Below are 25,511 nucleotides of genomic sequence, written 5' to 3'. Positions count from 1 at the left end.
ATTTTTGTGGACCACTGTCATTACATTTAGATAACAGGGAAAGGCTTAACGTGGGAGCTGATGATGGAAGAAATGGGGTTGTGTTTTTTATGTCTCCTGTGGCACTGAAACTCGGGAACACTTAAGCCTTCTCCGGACTTCATGCACAGAGCCCAGGATGATTTGATTTGTAGTTAAGTGGTGGACTGGAAACTCCCAGTAAGTTTTTAGAGTATATTGCCAGTGCATGTTTGTGCCACCTTTGTATTTGCTACTGAGGTCATGTGTCAGAATATTGTTTTTGAAACTAGAAATTGCAAAGTGATGTGGTGACAAGATGCTCTTCTCTAGCTTCTGCAGGTACCTGCAGGTGATCTCTTGAGAGTTGTGTGATCCGGTAGCTGAAGCTATACCAAAAAACTCTTCTGCCTGGTTTAGGCTGGATGCTTGGAGGATGGTCCAGCAGCTTGGTGGCAGAAACAGATTGGCTGGCCTGGGGCCCAGGTATATGCCTCATGAAGTGGGTTTAGCATTGGCCAGCTGTTGGATGTGCATGCAGGGATGCCCTCTTCAAGGAAGCCAGTGCTATCGCTGAGTGCTCTGCAAAGCTTATTCCAGCAACTATGAAAAGGTCTGCTTGGCAGATAGCTTTATGGGAACTTACTGCGGTACATAAAAGATGGGACAAGGATACAGATGCAGATGACGGGATGTCTGCAGCAGGGGTACTGATCTTGAGGAGGGAGATTGACCAGGCAAAGTTTTAGTTGCTTAATAAGTTTGTTCAGGGGAAAAAGGAAACAAAATACCCTCAAATAACAGCCCAATATGTTCTTCCCCTATCTTCCTTTTTGAAAAGAAAAAGAAAGTGATATTTCTTTGATATAAGAAAAAGAAGTGATATATCTTTCCTTTGTGCTGTGGAAGGACCCTGTGACTCATCCAGAGGGGAGAGAAAAGGCTTCTCCATGTCAGTGATATTGGAGGAGTTTCTGGGGAGGATGAATGGAAAGGCAATGTAGGATAGGAATAAAGTCGCCTTTCACCTTTGAGACTTAGCGCTTTGTGTAGCAAAGAAAAGGAGAAAAGTTACCAAAAGTTCAAAAGGAGTAAGTGTTGAAAAGCTGTTTCTGTTTGAAAATTTTAGCAGATTTTCAGTTTGGATACAGTCAGCTTGATTTAGAAATGTACCTAAAATTGAAAACAAACAAAACCAACCAATAAACAAAATCCCAGGCAGCAATATGTATTGTTTAGGTCTGGTTTCCTTGACAGAGAAGTAGCAATCTGTGCCCTTTGTTTGAAAGGACACTGGCTGACTCTTAAGTCTCTGGAGGAGTGGTCTTCCATGCTGAAAATGTGGAGTATGTTGGCAGAAGTAGAACACTAAAAATAATTCATGTTGCCTTTAATTTCTGTGTGCATTTTCCCACTGAAGAAAGCTGGGTTCTTGATGATGGTTTCATCGTGGTTTCTGGAATGATGCTTAATGGAGTAGCAAAGTAAAAACCCTGTTAGTGCACTCTGCCCTCTTTTATGCAAACGTATAGCAGCATCAAAACTCCTGCCTTGGAGCTCTTTATAGATCAGAAAATCAGCTGAAGTTTTAGTCATTGTTGGAATGACTGTTATCCAGATGAAAATACTTCAGTTGCGGAGTTTGCTCGTAGTGTTACTGGCATGCTGGAAAATGAGGGTAATTGATTTAGGAATGTCACATTGGAAGGTCCTTAGAGGTCAAATCTAGTCTCTCTTATCACCAGCACCTTGCTGCATAATCCCTTTCAAAGATTTAATGGCTGGTGTAGAAGCTTAGCAGGTGAGCCTGGAGCACCCAGGCTGATCTGGAGCCTGACTTTTGGTAAATTGCCTAATTTTACCTCTGCCTCAATGTAGCTATTCTTTCTCTTGGCCTAATATTCACAGACCTCTCAGGGCTTTTCAGAGTCTGACTATAACCAGTGTATCTGCTATTCACAAAAAATTATTGTGACTTTATTCTCTTGTGACCCAGAGAAATTGAGAAAGGAGTAGGTATGTGTGGTGGGTTGGCATCAGAGAGGTTGGGGCTCTTGCGCCTTGGGACCTGGTACGGGTCTCACAGAGCCTGGGTCAGGTCCCAACAAACCCCATCTCCAGCAATCAGTGCAGCCCAAAGCTGTTCTTTGTTCTTATGCTTAATCACAAATGTGAAATGGATGAGGCTGAAGAATATGAATGTTTGAAATGTCAGTGTTCTTCCAGGACCCTGGTGCTGATAGAGGCCCTCTCCATTGGCTCTCAGGTACGTGTTGAGTGAGGTCAGGGTCAGCAGGGTGGAAGAACCGTTTCCCCTTCATTTGTGAGCTGTGGGCTTCTACACTCGTGCATCCGGCATACAAACTGGGGACGGGAGGGGGGAAGAACCAGGGCACTCAATCTCACACATGTAATATTGCATTCACATCTCCTTTACTTTCCACCTTCCTCTCCATTTAACAGGGCACCAAACCTGGGTTGTTCCAGAAGCCGTGTGCACACTTAGGTTTGCTAAATGAGTGATTCACTTCCTAACCTCTCCCAGCTGCTTGTATGTCTGAGTCAGAGGGAGTATTTGCGCCTGGTTTTGCTTTTTGTCCATTTGTGTGTTAGGGGTGGGGGGGAGTGTTCATAAATTGTCTTTAAAAATAAACAAATAGATATGGGAAGAATTCTGACTTGAGAGGGAGAAGATATAAAGTTTAACTGGGTTTTTATATTTAATTTATCCTGGACTGGTAAAGATGCTAAGGTTTTTATGTGTTGTCTCATCTCCCTAATCTGTAAACCTGACAAGTGCTATTCAGAGCAACAATCTCACTCCTTGCTTTTTAGCCAGTATTGACTAAACTGAAATAACATTTGCTGTTTCCTAACATACGTAAAGTTCAATATGTTCTCTAATAAATATTTGAAGCTATATGCATATATATAACGTATCTATACTTGTTTCGCTTTTCTGATAAAGTCATAAAAATTTTATAGAAAACTTGGTGATTTGACTGCCTGCTTTTTCTACATGCAGATTAGGAAACTTGATAATCCAGTTTTGATCCTATGCTCATTAGTGATGCTTTATTTTGTAAATTTAGTAATTTTCTTGGAGAATTCATTCTTATATTAAAGGACTTTGGTTTAGTTAATTTAAACAGTGTACTATGTTCTCGATCAGATATTATGGAGCTTTAATTATAGGAACTCTAATGAGATTAGCGGCCATGAGTAAATCGGAAGGGATTGTTGGAGGCGGGGAGGGACCTCAGCCAGCAGCCTTTTGTGCATGGGTGGTTTTGGTGGGACTAATTCCTCTCCTGAGTGTGAAAAGTGGAGATTGTCTTCCCTCTGCCTGGGACTTGTTACCAGTCTTCCTCTCATTGACTGGAGATCTTGTTTTTGACCCCTTTCTTTTTTGTGCATGATCTCTTTCTGAAAGCCCTGGGGGGAAAAAAAAGTAACAGACTGTTACAGTCAGGATTTTTCTGGGGAATGTGATTATAAAGACGCATACTGAAGAGAATTTAGGAGCAGGATGTATTGCCTAAAACTAGTACCAGCTTGGAGCTGGAGGGACTTGACACCTGTGTGCCTCTTCAGGTGTCTGATTGTATCATGTAAATGATATACCTTCAAAGCTGTAGTCTGGATGCTGATGAAAACCAGCCGGCAGAAATGTAGGCACCAAGTGCTGAATCATCTGATAGTTAATGAGCTGCTTGTGCCCTGAGTCAAACCAGAGCTTGGAAGGGCCACTGTTATTCAGTAGGGCAGAAGCTCTGTGTTCACAAGGGTTATTAATCCAAAAAACATGCTCTAATGCTAGCTAACAAGTTGCTGGGATGGCTGAGGACTGGCTACCAGGAGGTGATGGCAGGGTGAGTGACTACCCTCCAGCTGACATTCCAGGAACACAGAAGCTTCCAAAGGAGGAAGAGAGGTGCAGGAGAAGAGGATATATTAACCTGCTAGATTACAGGCTTTCTAAACCAAACCAGCCACTTTAGCCACTGTAAAGTGGCTATTTTTCTAGAGGAGAAGGAAGGGGGTGGCAGATAGACCTGCTCCGTCAGTTGTGAACAGTTTGTAAGCTGCAGAAGCACCTAAACTTCTTCACTGTCATTTCCAGCAAACTGCTTCGGAAAGTCTGTCCTGTTCTCCTGACACGTATGTGGTGCCTAAATGCTACCACATAGCCAGTTGCCCAAGGGTTACTGTCAAAGTTCAGGATGACACCCAAGTACAGTTAAGATTGTAAGCATTAGTCTTAACAGTTGACTAGGCATGTAGCTGGCTTTCAGCCCCTCTTGAATTCTTGTTGATGGATCCAGTTTGAGCCAAAACTTAAGTCTGGAACACAGTTTTACAAAGTCAGGCGTTGATGGGAATACTTCTAAGTTCTGTTTAAAGAAAGCTAGTTTTGGGCAATTTGTGAATGATAATGCTGCCTAGTTGTCCTAGTGTGTGTAGGCTCAGATGCTTTGTCAACATACCACCATTTTGTGTGGTATGTATGTTGCCGGTGTGCAAGGAGCTGCGAGCTTACTCTACATGGATAGCTACGACTTCCTCTTGTTTGGATAACTCTTTGCCAGATGTAGAGCTGGAATGTGTGGCCATGGTTTCTTAGCCATGCTGTTAGGCAGGGAAGGGGAAAAAGAGTGGCCATTCTTACAGCTAAGAGGATTGCTGTTAAAACTCTGATCTGTAGAATCAGAGATGTTGGGAATAGAAAAGATGGTGTCACCTTTGAACAGTTGCAGGAACGGTTTTGCTAGTGGGGTAAGCTTGAATTCCTGGGGTGAGGATAAATGGTGTCATGAAGTTGTTGATGTTGGCAGCAAGAGGTGAGAGTAAATGGCAAGTCCTACAGTGCTGCCATGAATTTGTTGGTGTTGATAGTAAAGTTCATTTTGAAGGGTAAAAGCTGCTTATGAATGTGAAATTGCAGTGGAAGATGAAGGAGAACCAGTTTTGGTTTATCTTGGGTTGAAATCTGCTTTTGAAAATGCAGAAGCCTTGCTTGTCGGCCACCTCCCATAGCCATTGTGTTGCACCTTGATGGTCTGTTGGCCATGTTGGCACTGGGGACCACAGACAGGCTAAGCCATGAGGAGATCACTGCTGGGTGCCTCCTCTCCCACTGCTCCTACCAGCTGTTTCCAGGAGCTACCAGGCACAGGTATGGACTCAGTCCAGGAATTTTAAAGTGAAATCCATTGAAAACTGAACTGTTGGGTTTTAATTGCCCAAACTAAGAGAAATGAAGGAGTTAAATGGGGGTTGGGAAGGTCTTCAACTCACCTCTGCCCCATTCCTGTGTTTCTCCATCCAGAACAACTGTTCTTCCAACTGCTCTGGGGCCTCTTGGCCCTTCATTCCTCTCTTCTTCTTGTACAAATATCTTGCTTCCTGCTGTCTAAACCAGCCAGGTTTGAGGAAAGTACGTATCTTACATGGCGAGGATGTAAGCACATTGTCAAAATTATTAAGCGTTGTAAGAGATGTAATTTCTTCAAAACAATTTAAACTGGTGAAGAATGGCATTACTTACCCATTTCTCTGTCTTTTAATATATGTTAGCTGCTTGCACTTATATTTCTCTTGCTCTTTTTTGGTAATACTTTCTTTATAAATAATACAAAAAAAATCCTTGCCTGTAGGATTTCATTAGCCAGTTAGCTATGACTTTTTCTAGTATAGAAAAAGTGACAAATTTGTCTAGTGATTAAGAGTTTATTTAACTTTTGAGTCCATTTTTAAGTACTTGGAAAATTTTTCGTAAGGCAAAAAATTAATTTTTTTCCAAAAGTTAATGTGGACATAAAAGTAACAGCATTCCTGTTGAATAGCCAGTTCTTAAATGTATGTTTTTCTGCTATGGCACACATACATTTATTGTATAGGTAAATTAGCCTTGTGAGAGCAGTTGCGTAATGTAAGTGAAATAGGAAAAAATTAGGATGAAAAACAAATTCAAGACTTCTACTCCTAGAGACTAAAACTTTATGGATTTCAGTGCAGAAGGTCAGATGCTTAACAGTAGTTTAAGCCAGCTTTGGAACTGAAACTGAACTGAACATTTACCTTAGTAGCTACCTCACTGCTTCAGTTTAAGATCAGTGTATAGCTCCTGTTTATTTAGTTAGTTGTGAGAAAGGCTGTGTACTTCCTAGATTACAATTTCATTAAAAGATACAGACATTTCTAAAGCTATCCCACTTCCTTTTCCGTGAAAGCTTGCTAGTTGACTGTGTAGTGCGGTTATAAAATGGCAAATGTCTCTCTTACAAAGAATATTACATTGAAATAATAAAAGTACCTTTATGGCTTTCTTTCCCCAGTGGTGTTTTTAAAAACAGTACAAACTATATTGGATATTGTAGAGGAAAATGTAAGGGGCAAAGTGTGACTTTCTCAGGCCTGGTCATGTTGATGCCATTGTGTATTGCTTTCTACCACTGATGTGATACAAATGGCAACAAATGCAGGTGCGTCTAGTTTAATTGGTTTGGCTTCCTCATCTTGTAGGAATGGTAGTGTATCAGCTCAGGGGTGTAGGATGGGGATCTGAAGGACTCTGTCCCTCTAGCTTGTAGGAAAGGGAAGTCCTATCCAAACTGTTTCAGCTGTGATGTGGTACTCTGGGGTTGCTCACACAATACAAGGAAGGAAGAAGAGTGAGAAGAAGATTGCCAGGATGGGAGGGACATGCTGATGTTGTAAGAATCGGTTAGCCCCAGAAGGTGGGCTTGCTCAGGATAAGCTTTCATAAAACAAAAGGGAATCATGAAGACGAGTGGCCTTCATATATAAGGAGGATCTTTGGCCTCTGTTTAAACCTGCAGCGGAATACTGTCCAGTTCTGGTAAATGGTGGTGAGAAAATGAAACAGCACTAGCTCTCCCTCTGGTTTCCTACTGGATGGGGGTGGGCAAGGAATAAATCTAACCTCAAAAACCAAACAGCTAACCCCCCCCACCCTTCACCCTGGTTTTAAATACAGTTTAAAGTACGTAACTTTAGTATAGGACTTCCTATGGATTCTTATAATGGATAAATGGTTTACTGGACTGCTGGAAGACTTTTATACCCACTAGGCAGCAGAGAGGGGTGGAGTGACATGATTACAGAGGTGCTGTGTGAAGTGCTACTCTCCTGAATAGTCAAAAAGAAGCTGTTGTGGGTTGACCCTGGCTGGACACCAGGTGCCCACCAAAGCTGCTCTATCACTCCCCTTCTCAGATGGACAGGGGAGAGAAAATATAACGAAAGGCTCATGGGTCAAGACAAGGACAGGGAGATCACTTAGCAATTACCATCACAGGCAAAACAGACTTGACTTGGGGAAAAATTCATTTATTACCAATCCAATCAGAGTAGGATAATGAGAAATAAAACCAAATCTTAAAAACACCTTCCCTCTCGCCCGGCTCAACTTCACCCTGGATTTCTCTGCCTCCTCCCCACCAGTGACGCAGTGGGATGGGGAATGGGGTTTGCAGTCAGTTCATCACATATTGGCTCTGCTGCTCCTTCCTCTTCAGTGGAGGACTCCTCACACTCTTACCCTGCTCCAGTGTGGGGTCCCTCCCATGGGATACAGTCCTCCATGAACTTCTCCAATGTGAGTCCTTCCCACAGGCTGCAGTTCTTCACTAACTGCTCCAGCGTGGGTCCCTTCCACAGGGTGCAGTCCTTCAGGAACAGACTGCTCCAGCGTGGGCTTCCCACGGGGTCACAGCCTCCTCTGGGCATGTCCGCCTCCTCTGGCCTGGGGTCCTCCCCGGGTTGCAGGTGTATCTCTGCTCCCCCGTTACCTGAATGGCTGCAGGGCACAGCTGTCTCACCATGGGCTGCAGGGGAACCTCTGCTCTGGTGCCTGGAGCACCTCCTCCCCAACTTCTGCACTGACCTCGGTGTCTGAACAGTTGTTTCTCTCACATATTCTGATTCCCCTCTCTGGCTGCAGTTGTGCAGCAGTTTTTCCCCCTTCTTAACTCTTTGTTATCCCAGAGGCACTACCACTGTTGCTGGTGGTCTCGCCCTTGGCCAGTGGTGGGTCTGTCTTGGAGCCGGCGGCATTGGCTCTGTCAGACAGAGGTGAAGATTCTAGTGGCTTCTCACAGAAACTACCCCAGTAGCTTCCCCACTACCAAAACTTTTCCATGCAAACACAATATAGAAGTATGTTGCTATTGTCAGTACTACTGCTGCTGTATGGGGGGCAAAGAAATGGTGGAGGAGGGCTTCTTAGCCCTTTCAGCTATTTTCATATTGCTTGCTGTGTGAGTGCACTTTGGGGAGAGGACACCTTGTGCCTTTCCATTCCAGTGCACCTGTGCAGTGCCAGATATAATTTGTCTGCTTAGAAGTACTCCTTTAGAGGCCTTATGGAAGCAAGTATGTAGGCTGCTCAGTGCTTTTTCAAGTACATGTGCAGCTCAATTGTGCAACAGCTTGTTAACTCTGCTTAGTTAACTTTATGGTATTAGCGTACAGCTTTAAAAGGGGAAAGAATGTGCAACTTAAAAGTTTTTTGGCATGGACCTATCCACAAAAGAGCAAACATGCCCCGTATAGTATTTAGATGCCAGTGCTGCATACCAACTACAAAATGTAGATGTTAAGGCTCCAGGGAGAATTATGGTGGTGGTAGTGCATTTTATTGTGGTGAACTAATCCCACTCAGAGAAAGGCTGGAAAATCAGTTGTAAAACTGTGGAGTTCTATCTAAATGTTGTTGCTGTTAGAGACCTATGGGTATTGATGTGTACATGGCTATCCTAACCTCAAGGCTGAAGTGCATTATTAAAATCTGAGTATGTCCAAGTATGCACATATCTGTGGTCCCCATTTTCCTTACATATGGGCAATGGAAATTAAGCAACCTCAGAAATTTTCACCCGTTTGTGTAATGGAAAGTAGATTCAGACTTGCTTCTGTTCTGTTTCTCAGTAACACTTGAAAGCAGCTTTCAAACTTCTGAAGATGCTCCTTCTTTCAAGGCAGTATCTGGAGTTGTAAATTTATTTTAAATTACTGGCATCTTCCCAGTCTCTAAGATTTAAACCTTTGTAGTGTGTTGTGACTACTGCTGATGGATGTTACTGAGTGTGTTTGCCTCGGTAGGTGTTTCATGTGAAGGTTTGATTTGCTGTCCTTTTTGTGAGAGTAACTCTGCAAATCCCGCCTGAAATATCCCATAGCGTAATGCTTCATGAGGACTGTACCTAAGCCAAAGCAGATGGAGACATAGCCAGGCAAGGCCAAGCCACTACTTCTAGTAAGTTAAGGATCTAAAATGAGTTCTAGATATCATTCATTTTCTTTCTGTATCAACAAAAGCAGACCTCTTCTCTAAAGCTGAAGGTTTACAGTAATTTTAGCTAGCAGCACTGCTCACCCTTGCTTCAACTTGGTCTTTACTGATTCTACACGATCTGATCCACCTGCAGAAAAACTGATCTGGATGAAAATTAACCTTTTACAGCCGTTCTTATTATTTTTGTCTTATCCAGTTCCTAATTGTCTCATGCACAGCATGCAAATATTTATTCTATCTAATGTGGTACTGAATAAAGTGTCCATGGCTAAGCAGGGCCATTTATTTTGGCAACTGTGACAGCCTGTCAGAACAAAATTATTGAAAAGGCAGTTCAAGGGAAGGCAAAAGAACGTGTCTAAGATGACTGCATGTGGAGGTTTTCATTGTAGCCTGATGAAATCAAACCTGCAATTTGGTCCTGTTGCTGCATCATTTCCTCTTTCACAATCCAGACAGAAGTCACGGCTTTTCCAGCAACTGAAGGTACATCTGCACCCACAGCTCTTGGACAGACATGGTGGCACAGTCCAGCTCATTTCTCTGAGCTGCTTGCAGCACTGAGTTTCTCAGGCCAGCCTGGGCTGGTACTCGCCAGTCCTGTCTGTGCTGCATGTGGTGTCATTAAGTGAAAAACTTCCAGTGAGCTGGAACTGTAAAGCATCCCCAAGTGTTTTATAACAAGGAACAGATTATTCCTAAGGCAGTTTTATAAGTGAAATTTTTCATGTGAATATTCTTGCAAATGGAGCACCTCTTTTTTTGATCTTTCTTGTTTCAAGAATTTTAGTTTGCTGCAGCCAAGCAATGGCAAGTATGAGCATTACTTTCTTGAGAGAAGTTTTTCCTGCACCAAAGAACTCTTAAAAGAAGTTCCTTGTTGCTTGTTTGAATAACAAGATGAAAGATGTAGTGCTCAAAATTACAGAAGGATTTTGGGGGGATTTGTGTGGGTGTGGTTGGTGGGGGTCTGTTTGTTTATTTTTTGCAAAGACACAAAATGCTTGAAGACTAATATTAAATTACATGTTATATAAAAATACGTGACAGAACAAGGTACAGCACTGTCATAAAGAACTGGTAGACATCATCTTGAGATTTTGGCTTAAGAAACTCTTTGTTGGTGAAGGTACTTCCTGAGCTTGGTCATACAGTCTCTTGGTACAAGTACAAAAAAAATACAACCCAACTTGTCTTGAAGAAGGGCAACCAGAACCAATTCATTACTATTCCAATATATTCTTTTCCACTTTAATTGACTTGTTATGTTTCTGTAGGTGTACTGCTTAGATTTTTGACCCATACAAATTTTAAGCCTGTATTTACAACAAGTACAGATTTTATTTTTTTTAAGCTATATGTAATCCAGAATTCTAGCATGTGCTGTGTAACTTCAGCTTTCACAAGTTAGAAGCATGTTTATTAGTGAGAAGCTTTGAGATGTGGTTTTGGAGGAAGGGGAGGAGACAGGCAGAGGGTCCCTTCACCTTGCCTCCATAACGAACTGGCACCAGAAGGTAAGCTTTCTGATGCTAGCTTACCATTTAGCTTCTGTATTGAGTTCTGATTTAGGAGAATTTTACGTTTTGTCAGTCCTTATGGTGAAAATAAAGAGCAAGAGGTTATTTTACTGATTTCTTAAATTTTTTTTCGTGTGTTTATTTTCATTTTTCAAGTAGAAGCCTACCTGACTGTTGGAACATTAGCAGGCGGCAGCAAATCTGGGTTAGTGATGGCAGATGATGCAAGAGGCTAATAATGATATTTGAGGAAGAAGGGAGGGATCTGGGAGAACCCCTCCAGTCTCTGTGAATTTGGGAAGAAGGGTGCAGTATCTGAGTGGTTCTCAAAGCCGGTGCCTTAGATCCACCAAAAAGGACTCGATACGTGGCACCATTATGTGCTGAATATGGCCCAGCTGGGTAGGAAGGCCACCTGTACTTCTGCGAGCACGATCTGTTGAGGAGAAGCTTGAGTCCACTGAGGAAATGATGGAAGAGTTTTATTGTCTGGCATTACTTTTTTTTAACCATTGGAAACAGCAAACAATTTTCTAATGCCCAACATGTACCTGCAAGCAGTGCACTTCAAACCATGCTTCATGTCCAGCATTTTTTGGTCTGAAGTCAAATATTTTACACAGTTTTTAGGAGAAGCAACTTTTAAATAAATGTCAAAACTGTGTTTTCAAGACTGTGTTTTTGGCTGGACTGATCTGGCTGAACTGAAGCAATTTCCAAGTTGGGTCCCCTTCCTCTGTTGGTAGAGAAGGGACTGCATTGCTGTTACCTGGCTTAACCTAGGCTATAGAGAATGCCCTTGTGAAATAGCTCTCCAAGGGAGTTTGTGCAGGCTGATGTATAAAGAAACTTGAGAGAAAGAAAGTTATCAAAGACCAGTGAATGTTCATTTTAGTTTCCACTGATTGCTTTTATATGAAAACAATGAACAGTGAACAGAACAGATGGTTAAGGTACCAAAGAAAAGCTTTGTAACATTGAAAAACAGTCTCTGAAATTGGGTGTTTCATGTGTGGGATTTGTTTTGCTTTTTTTCTTTTTTCTTTTTTTGGTGAAACTACAGTTACAAGCTGGGAAAATGTGTTCTAAATGACTGGAAGGTGGTAGCTGGTGGTTGTTGAACTTCCTTGTCTTTAGCTGTATGCTTCGCTTGACAAGCCACAGCACCTTCATTCTGGGTTTATTTCTTGATGTTCTATTCTAAGGGTTTTTTTTTTCTTTCCAGTTTTTTTATACCAGTGTCTGACAAGTTTTGTGGAAGGATTTTAGCATCCTTAAAGTACTTATGTTGGCTGGCAGGTAGTCTTCTTGTAGCTTCAGGTGGTTGCAGCGTAACTTATTGGGGATTCTGGTGAAATCCATCCTGGCTCTGTGCCTGGCCTGGTGTACACAGAGAAGGCTTTGCTGCTGAGAAGGCTGAGATGCAGTAAACGTTGAGTTTCTGTATTAATCCCAAAATATATCCACAAGCTGCCTAAATGAACTTGTTGAAGCTGTTGTGTTCTTTGTAGCTGCTATATGCAGAAGTTAGATCCACAGGGAAAATCAACAAATCATGCACAGAGGTAGAGGCTGGGTAGCCAAGCGCAGGTATCCTGCATGTGTTTGCACTTTTGAAGACTGTGTAGTGTTAAAGGGTATTTTTACTCAATTCTTGTTAAGTCAGGTTTACACCAGACTAAATTGGTCTCCTGAAGGGCTTTATTTTTATGTAGTGTCTCTGAGTTCACCAGTAAGGTCTGGGAAGATAAATTTAATGGAATCACTAATTGATGTAGTTTTTAGCTCTGAAATCAGTATCGGGCAATAATCTGATCACAACAAACCTACTTCTGGATTTGAACAAATCTTATACAAATGTAAAGACTGATATGTACTGACACCAACAGGCGTTGAATCATTAAGCCTACGTCATTCAGAAATGTGTTTATGTTTTTTAATGGATTATTTCATATATGTAAGCCATGGTGGAAAAACTGATGATAACTATATCTGGAATATATTAAATAATATAGCTTAGGTAATGGCCTATTGAGGTGCTTGAAAAATGCAGAAGTACCACCCAAGGAATAAGAAAAGGCAGATGAAATTAAGTAATTGTCTGGCTAATATGTATTTTGAGTGGGTTATAAAACCTTTATTTGTAGCAGGAAGCTGAGCATCTTCAAAAGGTATATGCTTATCTAATGAGTGCGGTAAAGATCCTGGAGAGTGACCTCTGTTCTCACCAGCTTCCAACTTTTGCTATCCTTCTTCTTCCTTTTCCTGGATGAGCTTCCTTTCCACAATCAGGAGCTTTTTAGAATGATGTTTCCTTTCCACAGTTATCCTTTTGCTTACAGTATTTGTAGTTGTATTGGGAAAAGGTAGAGGTTTGTACAACTCATGATTAACTTGGTCCCATTCTACATTATTCATCAGTGCCACTAAAGTGAAAGTTTTGTGTTGGAAGAAATAAAACATCTGTTGCTGTGTGATTTTTGGGGGAAGGGATTGTTATTCAGCCACGGTCTCTTTCATATCTTTGGAGTGTTTGTCTTTTTTTTCTTCCTGACTATAATTGACCAGAAGACCTCCTTGCAGGAGGATCTTTGTAATCAGATGTCATGTCCTTTTGTCTGACCAGCTGCTTTTGATCAAGTACAATCCATGTAGCAGGTTTCTCCAGGAGCTGGCCACACTTTGTACTGGTGGTATCACACTGTAGCATTAAACTAAGATGCTTAAGCCAAGACTGAACCTTCATGTCAGTGTAGTTACAGCTGATAACTGTTCTTTCCTATCCCTGTGCACCTCAGGGTACTGAGCTGTGTTTGCATCAGTGAAATTACAGCGCACTTTTTTTTTTCCTTACTGCAAGGTCATGGGAAGCACTACATGTGGCTTGGAGGACTCGGGATTTGTCTCTTTTCTGGACTAGTCTATGTTACTCTGTTAGCCCTCTCATTTCAGCATGCTGACTTTGAAGATAAAGCTCGATAGCCTTGTGCTTCTATTATGCAGATATTTTTGGTGGTAAAGTGGAGCAGTTGTGAAATTTGGAAGTATAGAATCATAAAAGCTCATTGCAAAAAGCTTTTGTAAGACACCCCCCCAGGTAGCAGAAGAGTTACTGATTTTGTTCTCCTTTTTCTTACCTATCTCTCAAGCTCTAGAAATGAGAAGAGGGTGGAGTAACCATGAAGTTAAGTTTTCACTTGTCTGCTTTTCCTTCTTTTTTTTCTTTCTCTCTTCTCTTTGAGCTTAGTTTGGTTGAAGGTGAGAGGGTGTTGGAAAAGGGAGTTAGTCTTTCTCTGAAGCAATAGAGTTCCTATCCAGAGTGTTTGAAAGGTGACAACCATATGTGTGATGGCGCAGGGGACAGGTTTGCTCAATTACAGCTTTAAAGTTTCAGTGAAACCTGTGTACTGTGTTGGATGTAATAAGAGGTGTTTTGATTCCATGCAGATGTTCAAGGGCTTGTGCAGGAAGTGACTAATGCAGCTGGGCAGGTAGGGCTGCACTAATGAGACCAGATAGAAAATGGGCTTTATATAAAAAAGAGCAGCTGTCACTATCCAGCTTAGAGAAGACATCACATGGCAGTAGGGAGTTTGGTGTTGATTTAACGTACTATTGCTTTGACCACTTATATAAATTCTAGAAAAGATGTTTTTGGAAGCTTAGGATTTAGAGAAGTTATCTGCATATATCATGTCAAGTTGTACAACAGATATGTTAATTGTGCTAATACTATGTGTTACAAACACAAGCAAACAAGAAATTACTTATAGCTCTTTTTCAAACTGGAAAAATACAGAATGAGGATAGCCGGTCAGTCTTAGCTGTCCTATAGTTACAACAGTGGAAAAATCTTGGAATAATGCCTACTTGTAACACCATTTTAAACTAATTTAAAAACCAGTTTTGATTCAACTTTTGGGGGAAAGGATGGTGGTTTTTTTATATTGTTTCATCTGAAACTAGTTGCAAACTTGGAAAATTCTAAAAATGCATTTTTGCTTAAAAATGTAAATTTGAGGGAGCAGTATCTAATTGTTGACATTTCCTTGAACCTATAAATATTGTATGGAATGACACTGACTACTGTAATAGTAGAAATATCTATGATAATTAAACCATACTGAAGTTAAATTACAGATTATTCAATGAAAGAAGAAATACATGCATTTTACATAGCTTCATTTCATGTTTCTTTTTGGATTTTTGTTTGGACTCTTGCTATTAGTTTCCTTCTGAACTTGCATACTGCAGCAAATGGTAAAACCCCTGGAATATGGTCAGAATTGTGATGATCCCATCATAGTGGCAATTAAATAAAGTAGTCCTAGTGTCTTCTCATGGGCTTTTCCTTCCACTTTTTTTTTTTTTTTTGGTTCTACTTTTCTGGTTAGATCTCTTGAGCAGTTTCTGCTGGTTGGCCACGTTGTCTTTCCTGTACTACACTCAAATTTGCAGCTCAGTGGGTTTTACTTTACAAGTGTCTCTTAAAAGTACTTCTGTTGCACAGTAGTCAGTGCTGCCTGTATGCAGTTTGCCTACTCCCATGTAGGACACGAATCCACCACCTTCCATCGTAAGATGTTTATCTGCTGTGATAGCTAAGGGAGATCATTGAAGTCCCACATGAATTTAGCAAGTGCATTTTTTCTTAAGTAAAAGTATCTTCCGTGCATCATAGTTGCAAATTATTATCTGCTGTTACAATTGAGCAATCCTAACCCTGATTTCTAGGTTTTCTTGTTTTCTTCCAAATGTCAACACTTATTTTGTTGTTCTTGCATATAAAAAACAAAACACATTGAGGCTATTTCACTAAAAATCTATTGTTTCAGGGATTGGGTGGGTAACTCAACATTGCAGGATATCTGTCTTCATGTTTAGAAATACTATCTGCAGAGAATAAAATGATATATAATGAAAAACTACAATTGAACATGCACAGGTTTTTTTTTTAGGTGGCTTAACTCACTAGTAATTCAGACTCCATTGAGCTGTCCCAGATCCTGGAGCAGGGTGGTATTTTTCTGGTGTGCGTGTGTGTTCCTTTCGTGCCAGCCCAGAGGAGTGGGTGAACCAACAAGAACAGCAGGATGGATGGAGGTGGCAGAGGAATTAAACTGAATGGGACAGGAAGCCTTGTTTCTGGATGCAGTGCCACCATGTGGGAGCTGAAGTCAGTCTGCATGTTGGTGGCAAACCTGTAAGGCTTTGGATGTGGAGGATGAAGGCTAATCAGGGCTGGTGAAGAGTAAGAACAATTTGGTGTGGGAAGGCCCGGTGCAGAGAGACCAGAAGAGATGTGGAAAGAGAATAATGCAATAAGGTAGAAGAACTGTGGTTTTGTTTTTTTCCTGGCAGTATTAGAGCCTTCCAAGGTGATCCTAGCCAAGTCCCCTAATCCAGATTTATCACAGATGACCACTTATTGCAGTGACTCAGTTTGTGAACTCACCTTTTGCTCTCAAAGTTACTAGGAGCTACGCTTTGAGGTAGATCAAGGTGACTTTAGGAAAAAGACATTCTTATTTGCAAGATGTTCATTTGCTATAATGAGAAATTAATAACTTTCTTTAGAGGTTTGGTGTGAAATAGATGAGGATGCACATTAAAAAAATGCTTTTGTGATCTCTGTTTATTTTATCATTCTTTCTGTGTGGTGAAAGACTTACTAACCTGGTCTTTCGTACTGATTATGGTTTTGCAGATGAGAAATCAGATGGAACTGTAATCTGTAGTTAGTTTTAAACATAGCCGTTTGTACTTTGGAGACTTGGCAGACTAAATGTACATAGTATATGGAAATTAGCACTGCTGTGGGGATTCTTTTTTTCCTAATTTTACTAATGTTTATTGGTTTCCTAATGTATATAATTTTGCCAGACTTTCTCATAGATAAGAAGTTGTTAATTGTGCCAAATGTGCACAATTGTTCTGCATATGAAAGCATGAGATGTAACTAATCATTTGGGGGAATCATTGATCAGCTGGAAGAGTCGAGTGCTTTTCTATTCCATTTAACCTCTATATAAGTCTTTTCTTCAGTCTTCTATAATTAGCATACTTACATTAAAATATTTGTACTAAACATGTATTTCAGTAGAGGTTGAAAATAGACTCCGGAGACCTCATTATTAAAAATGGCTTTATAATTAGGATACCCTATGCACCAAAATACAACAAAGGATTAATTTTGCCTTTAATAAAACATGTTTCATTGAATCTAAGTGATTTCATAAAATGTTCTTAAACTTTCCCTTGATACTGCCTTACTATTCCTTGGCATCAAGTGGCTTGCAGATTTAAGTGTAAGCATCATTTCGCTTTTTCAGATTTGTCATTTTCACCTGAGTGACCTTGTTCTAAAGGATTGTATTTTAATACTAATTTTAACAGATTTGTTTAGTTCTTTATTTTCTTGCGGTTCAGATAAACTACCCTGTTCCCAAATGAAGTTTGACCAAAAAAATAGTCTTTTATATGCTCTTTCTGCTGTTTCAACTATGTCACCTTCAATTTATGTAGGGAATACATAGAGTATGGGAGGAAGGAAAGTCAGAGTGTGGCTTTCATTCGGTTAACTACTGAATTTCAGAGGTGTCATCTTAATATCTTTAGTTATTTGGTACTAAAAGTTTAGTAAGCCTTTGTGTTTGTAGGAAATGATGGAGTTGCACAGGAACACATCAAGACATCAGCTGATTGTACTGGGCAGGGAGGAGCACCAGGGACTAGCTCAGGAGCAATGCTTCTGTCATCCCTCCCTATCCAGTTGGGAATAAGGGGTTTGGAAAGTCACTATGCCTGATCTCTTGCCAACAAGGAAAGTGCTGAGACATGTTTTAACAAGTGCTGGAAGTCTTAGCTGTTAGAGAAAGTTCTTTATTGGGGACTGTTAAGCTGTTCTTCTGACCTACTGGTGCTGTCACAAATTCTCAGTTTTTATGATATTTCTGGTTCAAAAACCTGTAGGATGTTGGGGTGGTTCTAGGGAATCAAAAGTAGGCACACATGGACAAACTCCAAAATTGCAGAATTTACTAGGCAATTAACACAGCCGTGTTCGTTCTCCCACAGCGACGGTTTGCTTCTTTTAGAGAAATGTCAGTATAATTCAAACTTAGTTCTGCAGCAGGGTACCACCTGTTTCCCTTGCTGCAGGCAGCATTTCGGTGAAAAGTGCATAACAAACACATTGCTTATCTTGGTGTTTGGGTGTGCTCCCAAAACCACAAGTGTCACAAATACAAATATTACTGCCTTTCTTTTGCACAGAAGATCAATGTGTGTTGGGGCAGCAGTTTCCTGGGCAGCAGCAGCTCGCAGCAGCAGCTCCTGCTGTTTGATACTGATACAAGTTAAAAGGAGACTTTACAGGTGCGGAGCCTTCCCTGGATGAAGGTACAGGGCAGCAGGAGCAATTCAGAGGGTAACCAGCCTCTGTATGGATGCTATTAAAGTGAGGGAAATTAGGTGGATTCAGAAAATTGGGAAGTGTAGACTTTTTTTTTTTCCTTATATGTCAGGTAAGAGGACATAAATTCCAGGGAAAAGCTGCAGGAGAGAAAAGGTGTGACTTGTGGGAAAGGCAAAGACTTCCTAGGAAAGGCTCAAGTGTCCCTTTTCTTGTCCCTGAATTTTCTATTCTCATCATCTTCCTCTACCCAAACAAGCAGGAGCAGCTGTGACTGCGTTCTCCTTTCCAAGGTAAACCACTAGCTAAGCCAGGCCTCTACGGAAGCTTGTATTGGTGGCAAATGACCACAGATGAGTGCATAACCATAGAGAGTAATTGCAGTTTGCAACTACTAGGTAGAAGTATCTGCTCTGTAAGAACTGTTGCACTATTTTTCTAGGAAAAAAAAAAATTCCTATCCCATTAAAAATCTGAAACAAAACTAATATTTTGAGAGGGCTCATATTTGGATAGACAAGTCAGTGATGTTTAACGTCATGTGGTGTGCTTCCATTTCAATGAAAATATCAATGAAATGCTAAATCAGATACTTTTGAACAGTTTTTTGTCTCCTTGTTAACAAACATTCTGTTTATTTTCTTGTCTCTGTCACAAAAGCTGTCTGTCTTTTCTTTTTGGTCTTGCAAAATCTGGACTTGGAAAGATGTGTGTCCTTGTGTACAAGCCTTCCTGTGTGTTTTCTGTTACCATGCTTTGTAATGAGTCCTTTCTCCTCCTGTGCTGCTTTAGTTCCTACTTGTTAACCTCTATCCCACTGAGGAGTAAATATATTCTTTGGAAATAAATAATGAAACTAGAATTTCCTCAACTAGTATTGAATTCAATTACTACTGGAGTCTGTGGTTTCAGAAGTGGAGGTGGATACAGGTGACTTGCTGCCTCCTTCACCTCACTTCACCTGCCCACCCCCTGGTCCCCAGCCTGCAGTCCTTACTGGTGGTGGTTCAAAAACTGTGATACCTGCTGGTAGGAACAAAGCTGCTGCTTTAAATATTCAGTGTGGCAACCCAGTTTCTGGAACCCTGCAAAAGTTTAATGCTGGCAGAAGTGATGTTTCAAGGTATCTAACAATCTCTTCATCAGTTTACAAACCCTCATAGTCAATAATCCTTGATTTTTCTTTTTTTTTTAAGAGGGAGAGTTTAGACAAGTTTGAATTTTGTTTGTAAATAGATGGGCAGTATCTACAGAAATGATAAATAGTGGTTTTGTAGGCATTTTTTTCTCACATTAACTGTTTTTAAGTTGGGGTCTTTGGAGGTGTTATCTTTACTCTTGGAACAGAACAACGAAATGTATTTAGTAAAAATTCTTTGCAGTGTATGTCAAGTTAATGAGGTGTCCTGTTTGTGGTATATGTTTTATAATCATTGTTTTATTCTTGTAGCCAACTGCTTTGCGGTGTTTTGTGGCGTGTGACAGTTGTTGGTAGAGTTTGTCCTTGCTACTTGGTCCAAATTTGCTGAGGATACCTGTTAACTGACTGGTTTCATTACAAGTAATGCATTTCTTCGTCTTAAAAAGCCTAGTTACTTTATTAACTATTCTCTTTGCTTTAGCTTCACAGATAAGACTCTTGTATCCTTCAGGGAGACAGCTGAGAGGAGAGCAGAGATAGTGTCAACAGAGAAGCAGAAAGCGTGAAGACCATCTGAAGGGCTGCGGGGCGGATGTCAGGGCGTATGCTGGGTTCAGACTTGAAGCCCAGCGAAGGATTTCCGCATGTACCGTTGAGCATTTTAAGCACTTGTACAGGATGGGAAAATACATGTTAGTACTCATAAACCTAGTAATCACCTAGCTATGCTGAAATACAAGCTGCTTTCTGAAAAAGAGTAGTTTTGGGAAAACACTGATGCATAGACTCACATGGAGAAGGGATCGGGTGCAGCCCTCTAACCATGGCACTGTAGTTGCCCTTAATTGCTTTTACTGTGGGGAATTGCTGAGCATATTTCAGGCTAGTAGCTTCCTAAAGGTAAACAAAGTTAACACGAGAAGTACCTGGTACATGATCTGAAGGTGTAGATTGACATGACAGGTAAGACAACTGGTGGCCAGCTACCTCTGCAAGAGTCTCTCTCCTTGGCCATGCATTTCCCACTTTTCTCTTGGGTTGCAAACTAGTGATCATATGTCGCAGGAAGAATTAATTCAGCTGCCTGATCAGTTGGAAAACTAATTAAAAAACACTTCAGTCTCCTGTGTTAGCCAGCTGAAGCTTCTCCCCTTGAAGCCTCGCGATTGGTCTCTAAAGCAGAGAGGGAGAAGGGAAAGCTATGTTGACTTCTTCCATAATTTTTTAGCCATTAGGCAAGGTGCAGTCTGAGGTAACAGCAGTCTTGGCTGACTAACTGGTGGAATGGCTGAAGAGGTCTGAGACCTGGGGAGGGGTACCTGGACCAGCTGATATGTGGGAGGTCTAGCTGGACCTGCACCCCAAACCTTTCAGGCCCATGTAAGGTGTTTGATCACATAAGTGGAGATCTTGAGCTAAACTCCCTGTGATACAGGGTAAGCCTGGCATTGCATCCAGAAAGAGAAGTCTGTGTAGAAGTTGTCTTGTCTTTCTTTTCCAGGCCAGTCTCTCTAACCAGCCAACAAGGGTGGTTGTGGGGAACTGAATTCAGTGATGACAACAGTTATTTCCGTCTTTCTTTTCGTATTCAGGGACTGGCTGGGACTGTAACTCTCAAAGGAGTAAAAGTGATTAAAAACGTGATGAGAGAGGGAAGGGAAGACTTAGTCTACTTTGTGTTTTTTTTCCTATCTACAAGTATTTCCACAGCCTTATCTGATCTTTTTTGCAAGAATCAAATCTCTCCCTCACTGTTAACTCTGAAATTTTAGCCAGGAGTCTAGCCTGGGGCATCTTGGCTTGTCTTGGCTTCTTCACTTGTACCTCACAGCAAAAGCAGGCGGCTGGTGCACAACACTATGTACAACAGGTTTGTCAAATCCATATCAACATTTTGAATTAAGTGTTTGTAGTAAAGGTCATTTAATGTTGTTGTTTTTTTAAAAAACATAGATTTGCATATATAAACAGCAGATGACTAAGTAATAGTGGTTTTGGTTTTTTAAAGAGAATTTGGATCAAATGGAAGTTCGTAATTTCTTCTCTTGTGGCAAACCTGATGTGAAAATGAGTATTTTAACAGCCTAATCAGCTGATAGAACTGCCTTCAGGAATTTAAATGAGCTTGCTTCATGTTTTCTTTGCTTTATGAAAAGTGGAATATATTGTTCTGTACACAGTTATGGTTTGTTTTTCCTGGTGTAAAACATGTGCATTGTCTGCTTCCCCCTTGTTTGCTGTTTCTAATGGTTTTGTGATCTGCTTGTGACAAAGTCTGCAGCAATCAATACACAGACACTCTCCATTAATCGAGGTGAAAGCTGTCTTCTGGCTTCAGTTGGGACCCAATTGTGACAAAATCTCAGGGAGACTGACTTGATAGGGTAACAACCCACAAATTACAGCCAGGGTTTGACTGAATCCTAGGCTAGTAACTGGAGCTGTGCTCCCTCCCAGCTTCTCCTGAGCCTGAAGACACTGGCCCAGCAGAGGGGCTGAAAAGTCCTTGGCTGTCCTGGCAGCAACTATAAACATCAGCATGTTACAGCTGCCATGCAGCACAGATCCAAAACACAGCCTCTTATTACCTATTATGAAGAAAGTTAACTCTGTCTCAGCTGAAACTAGGACAAGAGGGTACAATTTATTTTCATGTCTGATAGTCAAGAATGAAAACATTTATTATTAGTATATGCACAAGAAAACTCACCTACAACCTCAGACCTAGCAAAGACATGGAAACTAAAAAGCTGTAGGTAGGTTTCGTAAGGAAAGCAGGACAGTTTAAGAATGGCTGTAAAACGCCTATCCTTTTTTTCTACAGACCAGGGAATGTAGATGATCAGGGTGGTCAAGAGAATAGTTGAGAGGCTTGTGTTAAAAGTTTTCACTATTTTTAAGTCATCACTCACATCCTTGGCAACTCTTTGTTAGGTTTTGTAGCCATCTTCTGGGATAGAGTAGTGAGATGGATGGGAGCATGCTGCCCCTCTCCTACCTCCTTCCCTGGATTATGCGAGCTTTATTTTATGCTAAACACCAGTTTAAATTGGGAAAATATTAATCACTGTGAAGTGTTTTTGTAGGTACAACATTAAAACATAATAGCAGCCATTGCTGGCAAAACCAAAGATATTGTTAATAGTTAACAGTACTATTCTGTTGGAATTGATCTGAATCTGGGTTAATCCAGTCTGAACCCAGTGGAAGTCAGTTTGACTGTTCAGGACTTCCTGTTGTAAGTGAGATGAGGAAACAGCTATGTGCCTTTTAAAACATTGTTCCTGTAAGAGAGCAGCATATACATAAAAATTATCTCCTCAAGTAACTGAGCACTTTTAAATTTAATCTTAATTGGAAAGAGAGAATAGCATTTTGGTTTTTTTTTTTTTTAGTTTTTTTTCTAATTTGTTGTTTTCTGAGGTAAGCATTTAAATGAATTACAGTAAACACTCCATGTCATGACTTCCCTGCTTTTTAGGAGGTCAGGCGTGCTGACCTCCATGGTAGGAGGAAGCCTCCCACTCTGCATGATTAGTGGCTGCTGCTGTGCCTGCATCCCATCCCACTCGACGTGTTCACTCCTTGTCTTCCCAGGGTGTCAGCCTGGGCTCTTGCAGTTTGTGCCTTTAAAGAGCCTTCCCAGAGTGCTCAGATGGGCATGATAGACCTGGGTTAGGCTTGGCTGGTGACAAAATCACAGAGATGACAGTTTCTACAAGTCTTATGCTTGTTCTAGGAGAACAGGCTGTTCTTTGAATTTAAGGCTGTCAACTAAAGAGTTAACGGATAGATTTTTTTTTATTTTTTTATAAGAATCAGCTGTCAGAGTTGGTTTGTTTTGGTTCTGTGTTATTTGGCTGTGCCCTTTTTATTCTGATGCTGCAAATCCAACAAACCGTTACCTTATGAAGGTCTTGCTTCTTTGCTACTTGTATTTCCTAGTGCTAAGCAGGGCTCACTCCTGAGATGGCGAGGTTATTCAAGTGTATCATGGTATGCAGATGATCTGCTGGCCCTTGCTTCCTTTCTGTAATCCATTCCTACACTTGCTCAGTTTTAGTGTGGTCTTTTGGTCCCACTCCTAGGCAGGAGCAACTGCCTCTGTTTTCTACCCCAAAAAGGGCAGCTATCTGGCTTGGTCTATTATCCTCAAAGCTCTTCTTTCATGAGCATCTTGGCATCTTTTACTGAAAGTGACTGTGTCTTCTAAGCAATAAAAAAATTACTATACCCCGAGTTAGCTAGCATTCAAAATATGCATACCTGGACAAGATAATAAAACTCTTACGCATTTCCTTGTTCCCTTTAATGAATGCTGAGAGACCTGTGGGTTTGGGTCAGATTCCTCCAAGATTTGCAGTTTCTGCCATGCTTCCTCCTGGGTTACCTTCCTCTGCCAGGATTTCCCCCTCCCTCTGCCCTTACACGCACCCCAGGAGGAGAGATGAAAGATTGCTTTATCTTGCACAGTCCAGGACTCGCAGAGGTTGTGAAAGCTTTCTGCCAGCCGATCTCTTGGTCTAACTCTGGCGTGCCTCTTTGTCAGAGCGCATCCCAGCTCAGTGGGCAGCCTTGTGGGTATACCAGCCCCAGTTTTGTCCAGCCGCAGGACTAACCGTTGCCTCTGTTGTGGGTTTCAGCTCACTGTGGATGCCCAAAAACCACCAGAAAGCATGTAAACTCCATACTTGCTGATGACACACACTGTATTTGATTAGTAGTAGCAGACAGAAATATTACTTAATGCAGCAGTTTTTCTAACTGCATTACTACGATAAAAATATTTTCTTTTTTTTTATTAACTTGGTGATAGAGAATGTAACAGGAGGTGAAAGGGCAGAGGGAGAGCTCCTGCAGGTTGATAATTACTTGTTTACAGCTTGTGAAGGAGAACTCTTAAAGTGTTTTTCTGTAATTTTGTACAAGTGCTATTCCTATCCAAACAGAACAAATTGAAGCTGAATGTTCCCATTGACATCAAATCCATGTGAGCAGGTAACACCTGGTCCTGTGGAAGGAAGGGAAGAGGAGTAGAGCTTCATGCCTGCATGTTGTCAAATGACAAAGCAAATCAAGAGGCCTTTACAAAAAAACCTTTTGTTTAAGTTTAGGTATATTCTGAAGAATATCTTGCTAGCTTATCCTCACAGTTCTCTAAGAGAGCCCTGTATGTGACTATGGAGGAAAAAAGAGAGTTTGAATGGGAAACAGACACCATGGTTTGGGGTTTTGCTCCAGAGGCCAGTTTTGCCAGTTAAGGTTGAGGTTGGTTTCTGGGGCTAAAGCTTTTCTGGTCGCTGCCTGCGCAGGTGGTGCTGGCTGCAGCCCTCACTGGTGTGTGGCTGCACCATCCCGCAGCACCCTGGGGGATGTGGGTTTGTGTAAACACACTCCCTAAAGTGATCCTCAGAGTGCTATGGATGAAGCTGGAATTCCAGCCTGTGGCTGAGGTTGGGAAAACTAGATGAGACTTGGAAAATTTAAATTGATTCTGTGTTTAAATAGGTATTGTAAAGCATTCAGAAGTTGTGCTTTTGGAGCAGAAAGGTCAAACCTTTGTGCTGGTGGTGGCTGGATTGCAGTTATATATGCTGTGATTCCCTCCCAGCTGCTTGCTTTTTTGTGCCTTTCTCCTGGAGGATGAGATAGTAACATGTTCTTCAAAGGCCTTGAGACTTTACTTCTTTCTGTGTCTCTTTTTTTTAGTGTTGACAATGTGATAGTTAATGCAAATCACATAACAGTGTGGCTAGAAGAGGTGGTGTCTGCTCATGCCTGCAACGTTTGGGACCAAGTGACTTTCTCTTTCTGAATGTCACGTGGAGCAGGAACCACCATGTCATTGTCATGGCTTCACCCAGATGTGTGGTACCGATGTGAAAGGAGAACAAAGACCTTGTGTCCTCAGAGGACACATGAAGGTGAACGTCCTAATGGACCCTTTTACGGTTGGTCTACATGAGCTTGTGACACAATAGAAATCTGATTATTTTCTTTTAGTGGAAGTCTCTGGTTGCACTTTTATTAATGATAAAAGGCTATTTTAAATACAATTTTAAATGGACATCTGTCACAAATGCAAATAATTTATTTGTGTTTTTTTTTCTTTGAATGCCC

The 25,511-nt window shown here is 41.1% G+C and overlaps 1 protein-coding gene across 1 annotated transcript in view; it reads left to right on the top strand.

The window, feature by feature from the left end:
* The first annotated feature begins 2,173 nt into the window (after positions 1 to 2,173).
* LOC104464142 (probable E3 ubiquitin-protein ligase RNF217) overlaps positions 2,174 to 25,511 on the top strand; it is a 52,527-nt gene continuing 29,189 nt past the window's right edge. The window contains exons 1-2 of the mRNA XM_010076777.1: positions 2,174 to 2,263; positions 6,812 to 6,859. Coding sequence (XP_010075079.1) covers positions 2,174 to 2,263; positions 6,812 to 6,859 — 138 coding nt within the window. The remainder of the gene's footprint in view (positions 2,264 to 6,811; positions 6,860 to 25,511) is intronic.

Source organism: Pterocles gutturalis, unplaced genomic scaffold, assembly GCF_000699245.1.
Source record: "Pterocles gutturalis isolate BGI_N339 unplaced genomic scaffold, ASM69924v1 scaffold3243, whole genome shotgun sequence".
In the NCBI taxonomy this organism is placed as follows: Eukaryota; Metazoa; Chordata; class Aves; order Pterocliformes; family Pteroclidae; genus Pterocles; species Pterocles gutturalis.
This window is presented reverse-complemented; position numbering and strand designations above follow the sequence as displayed.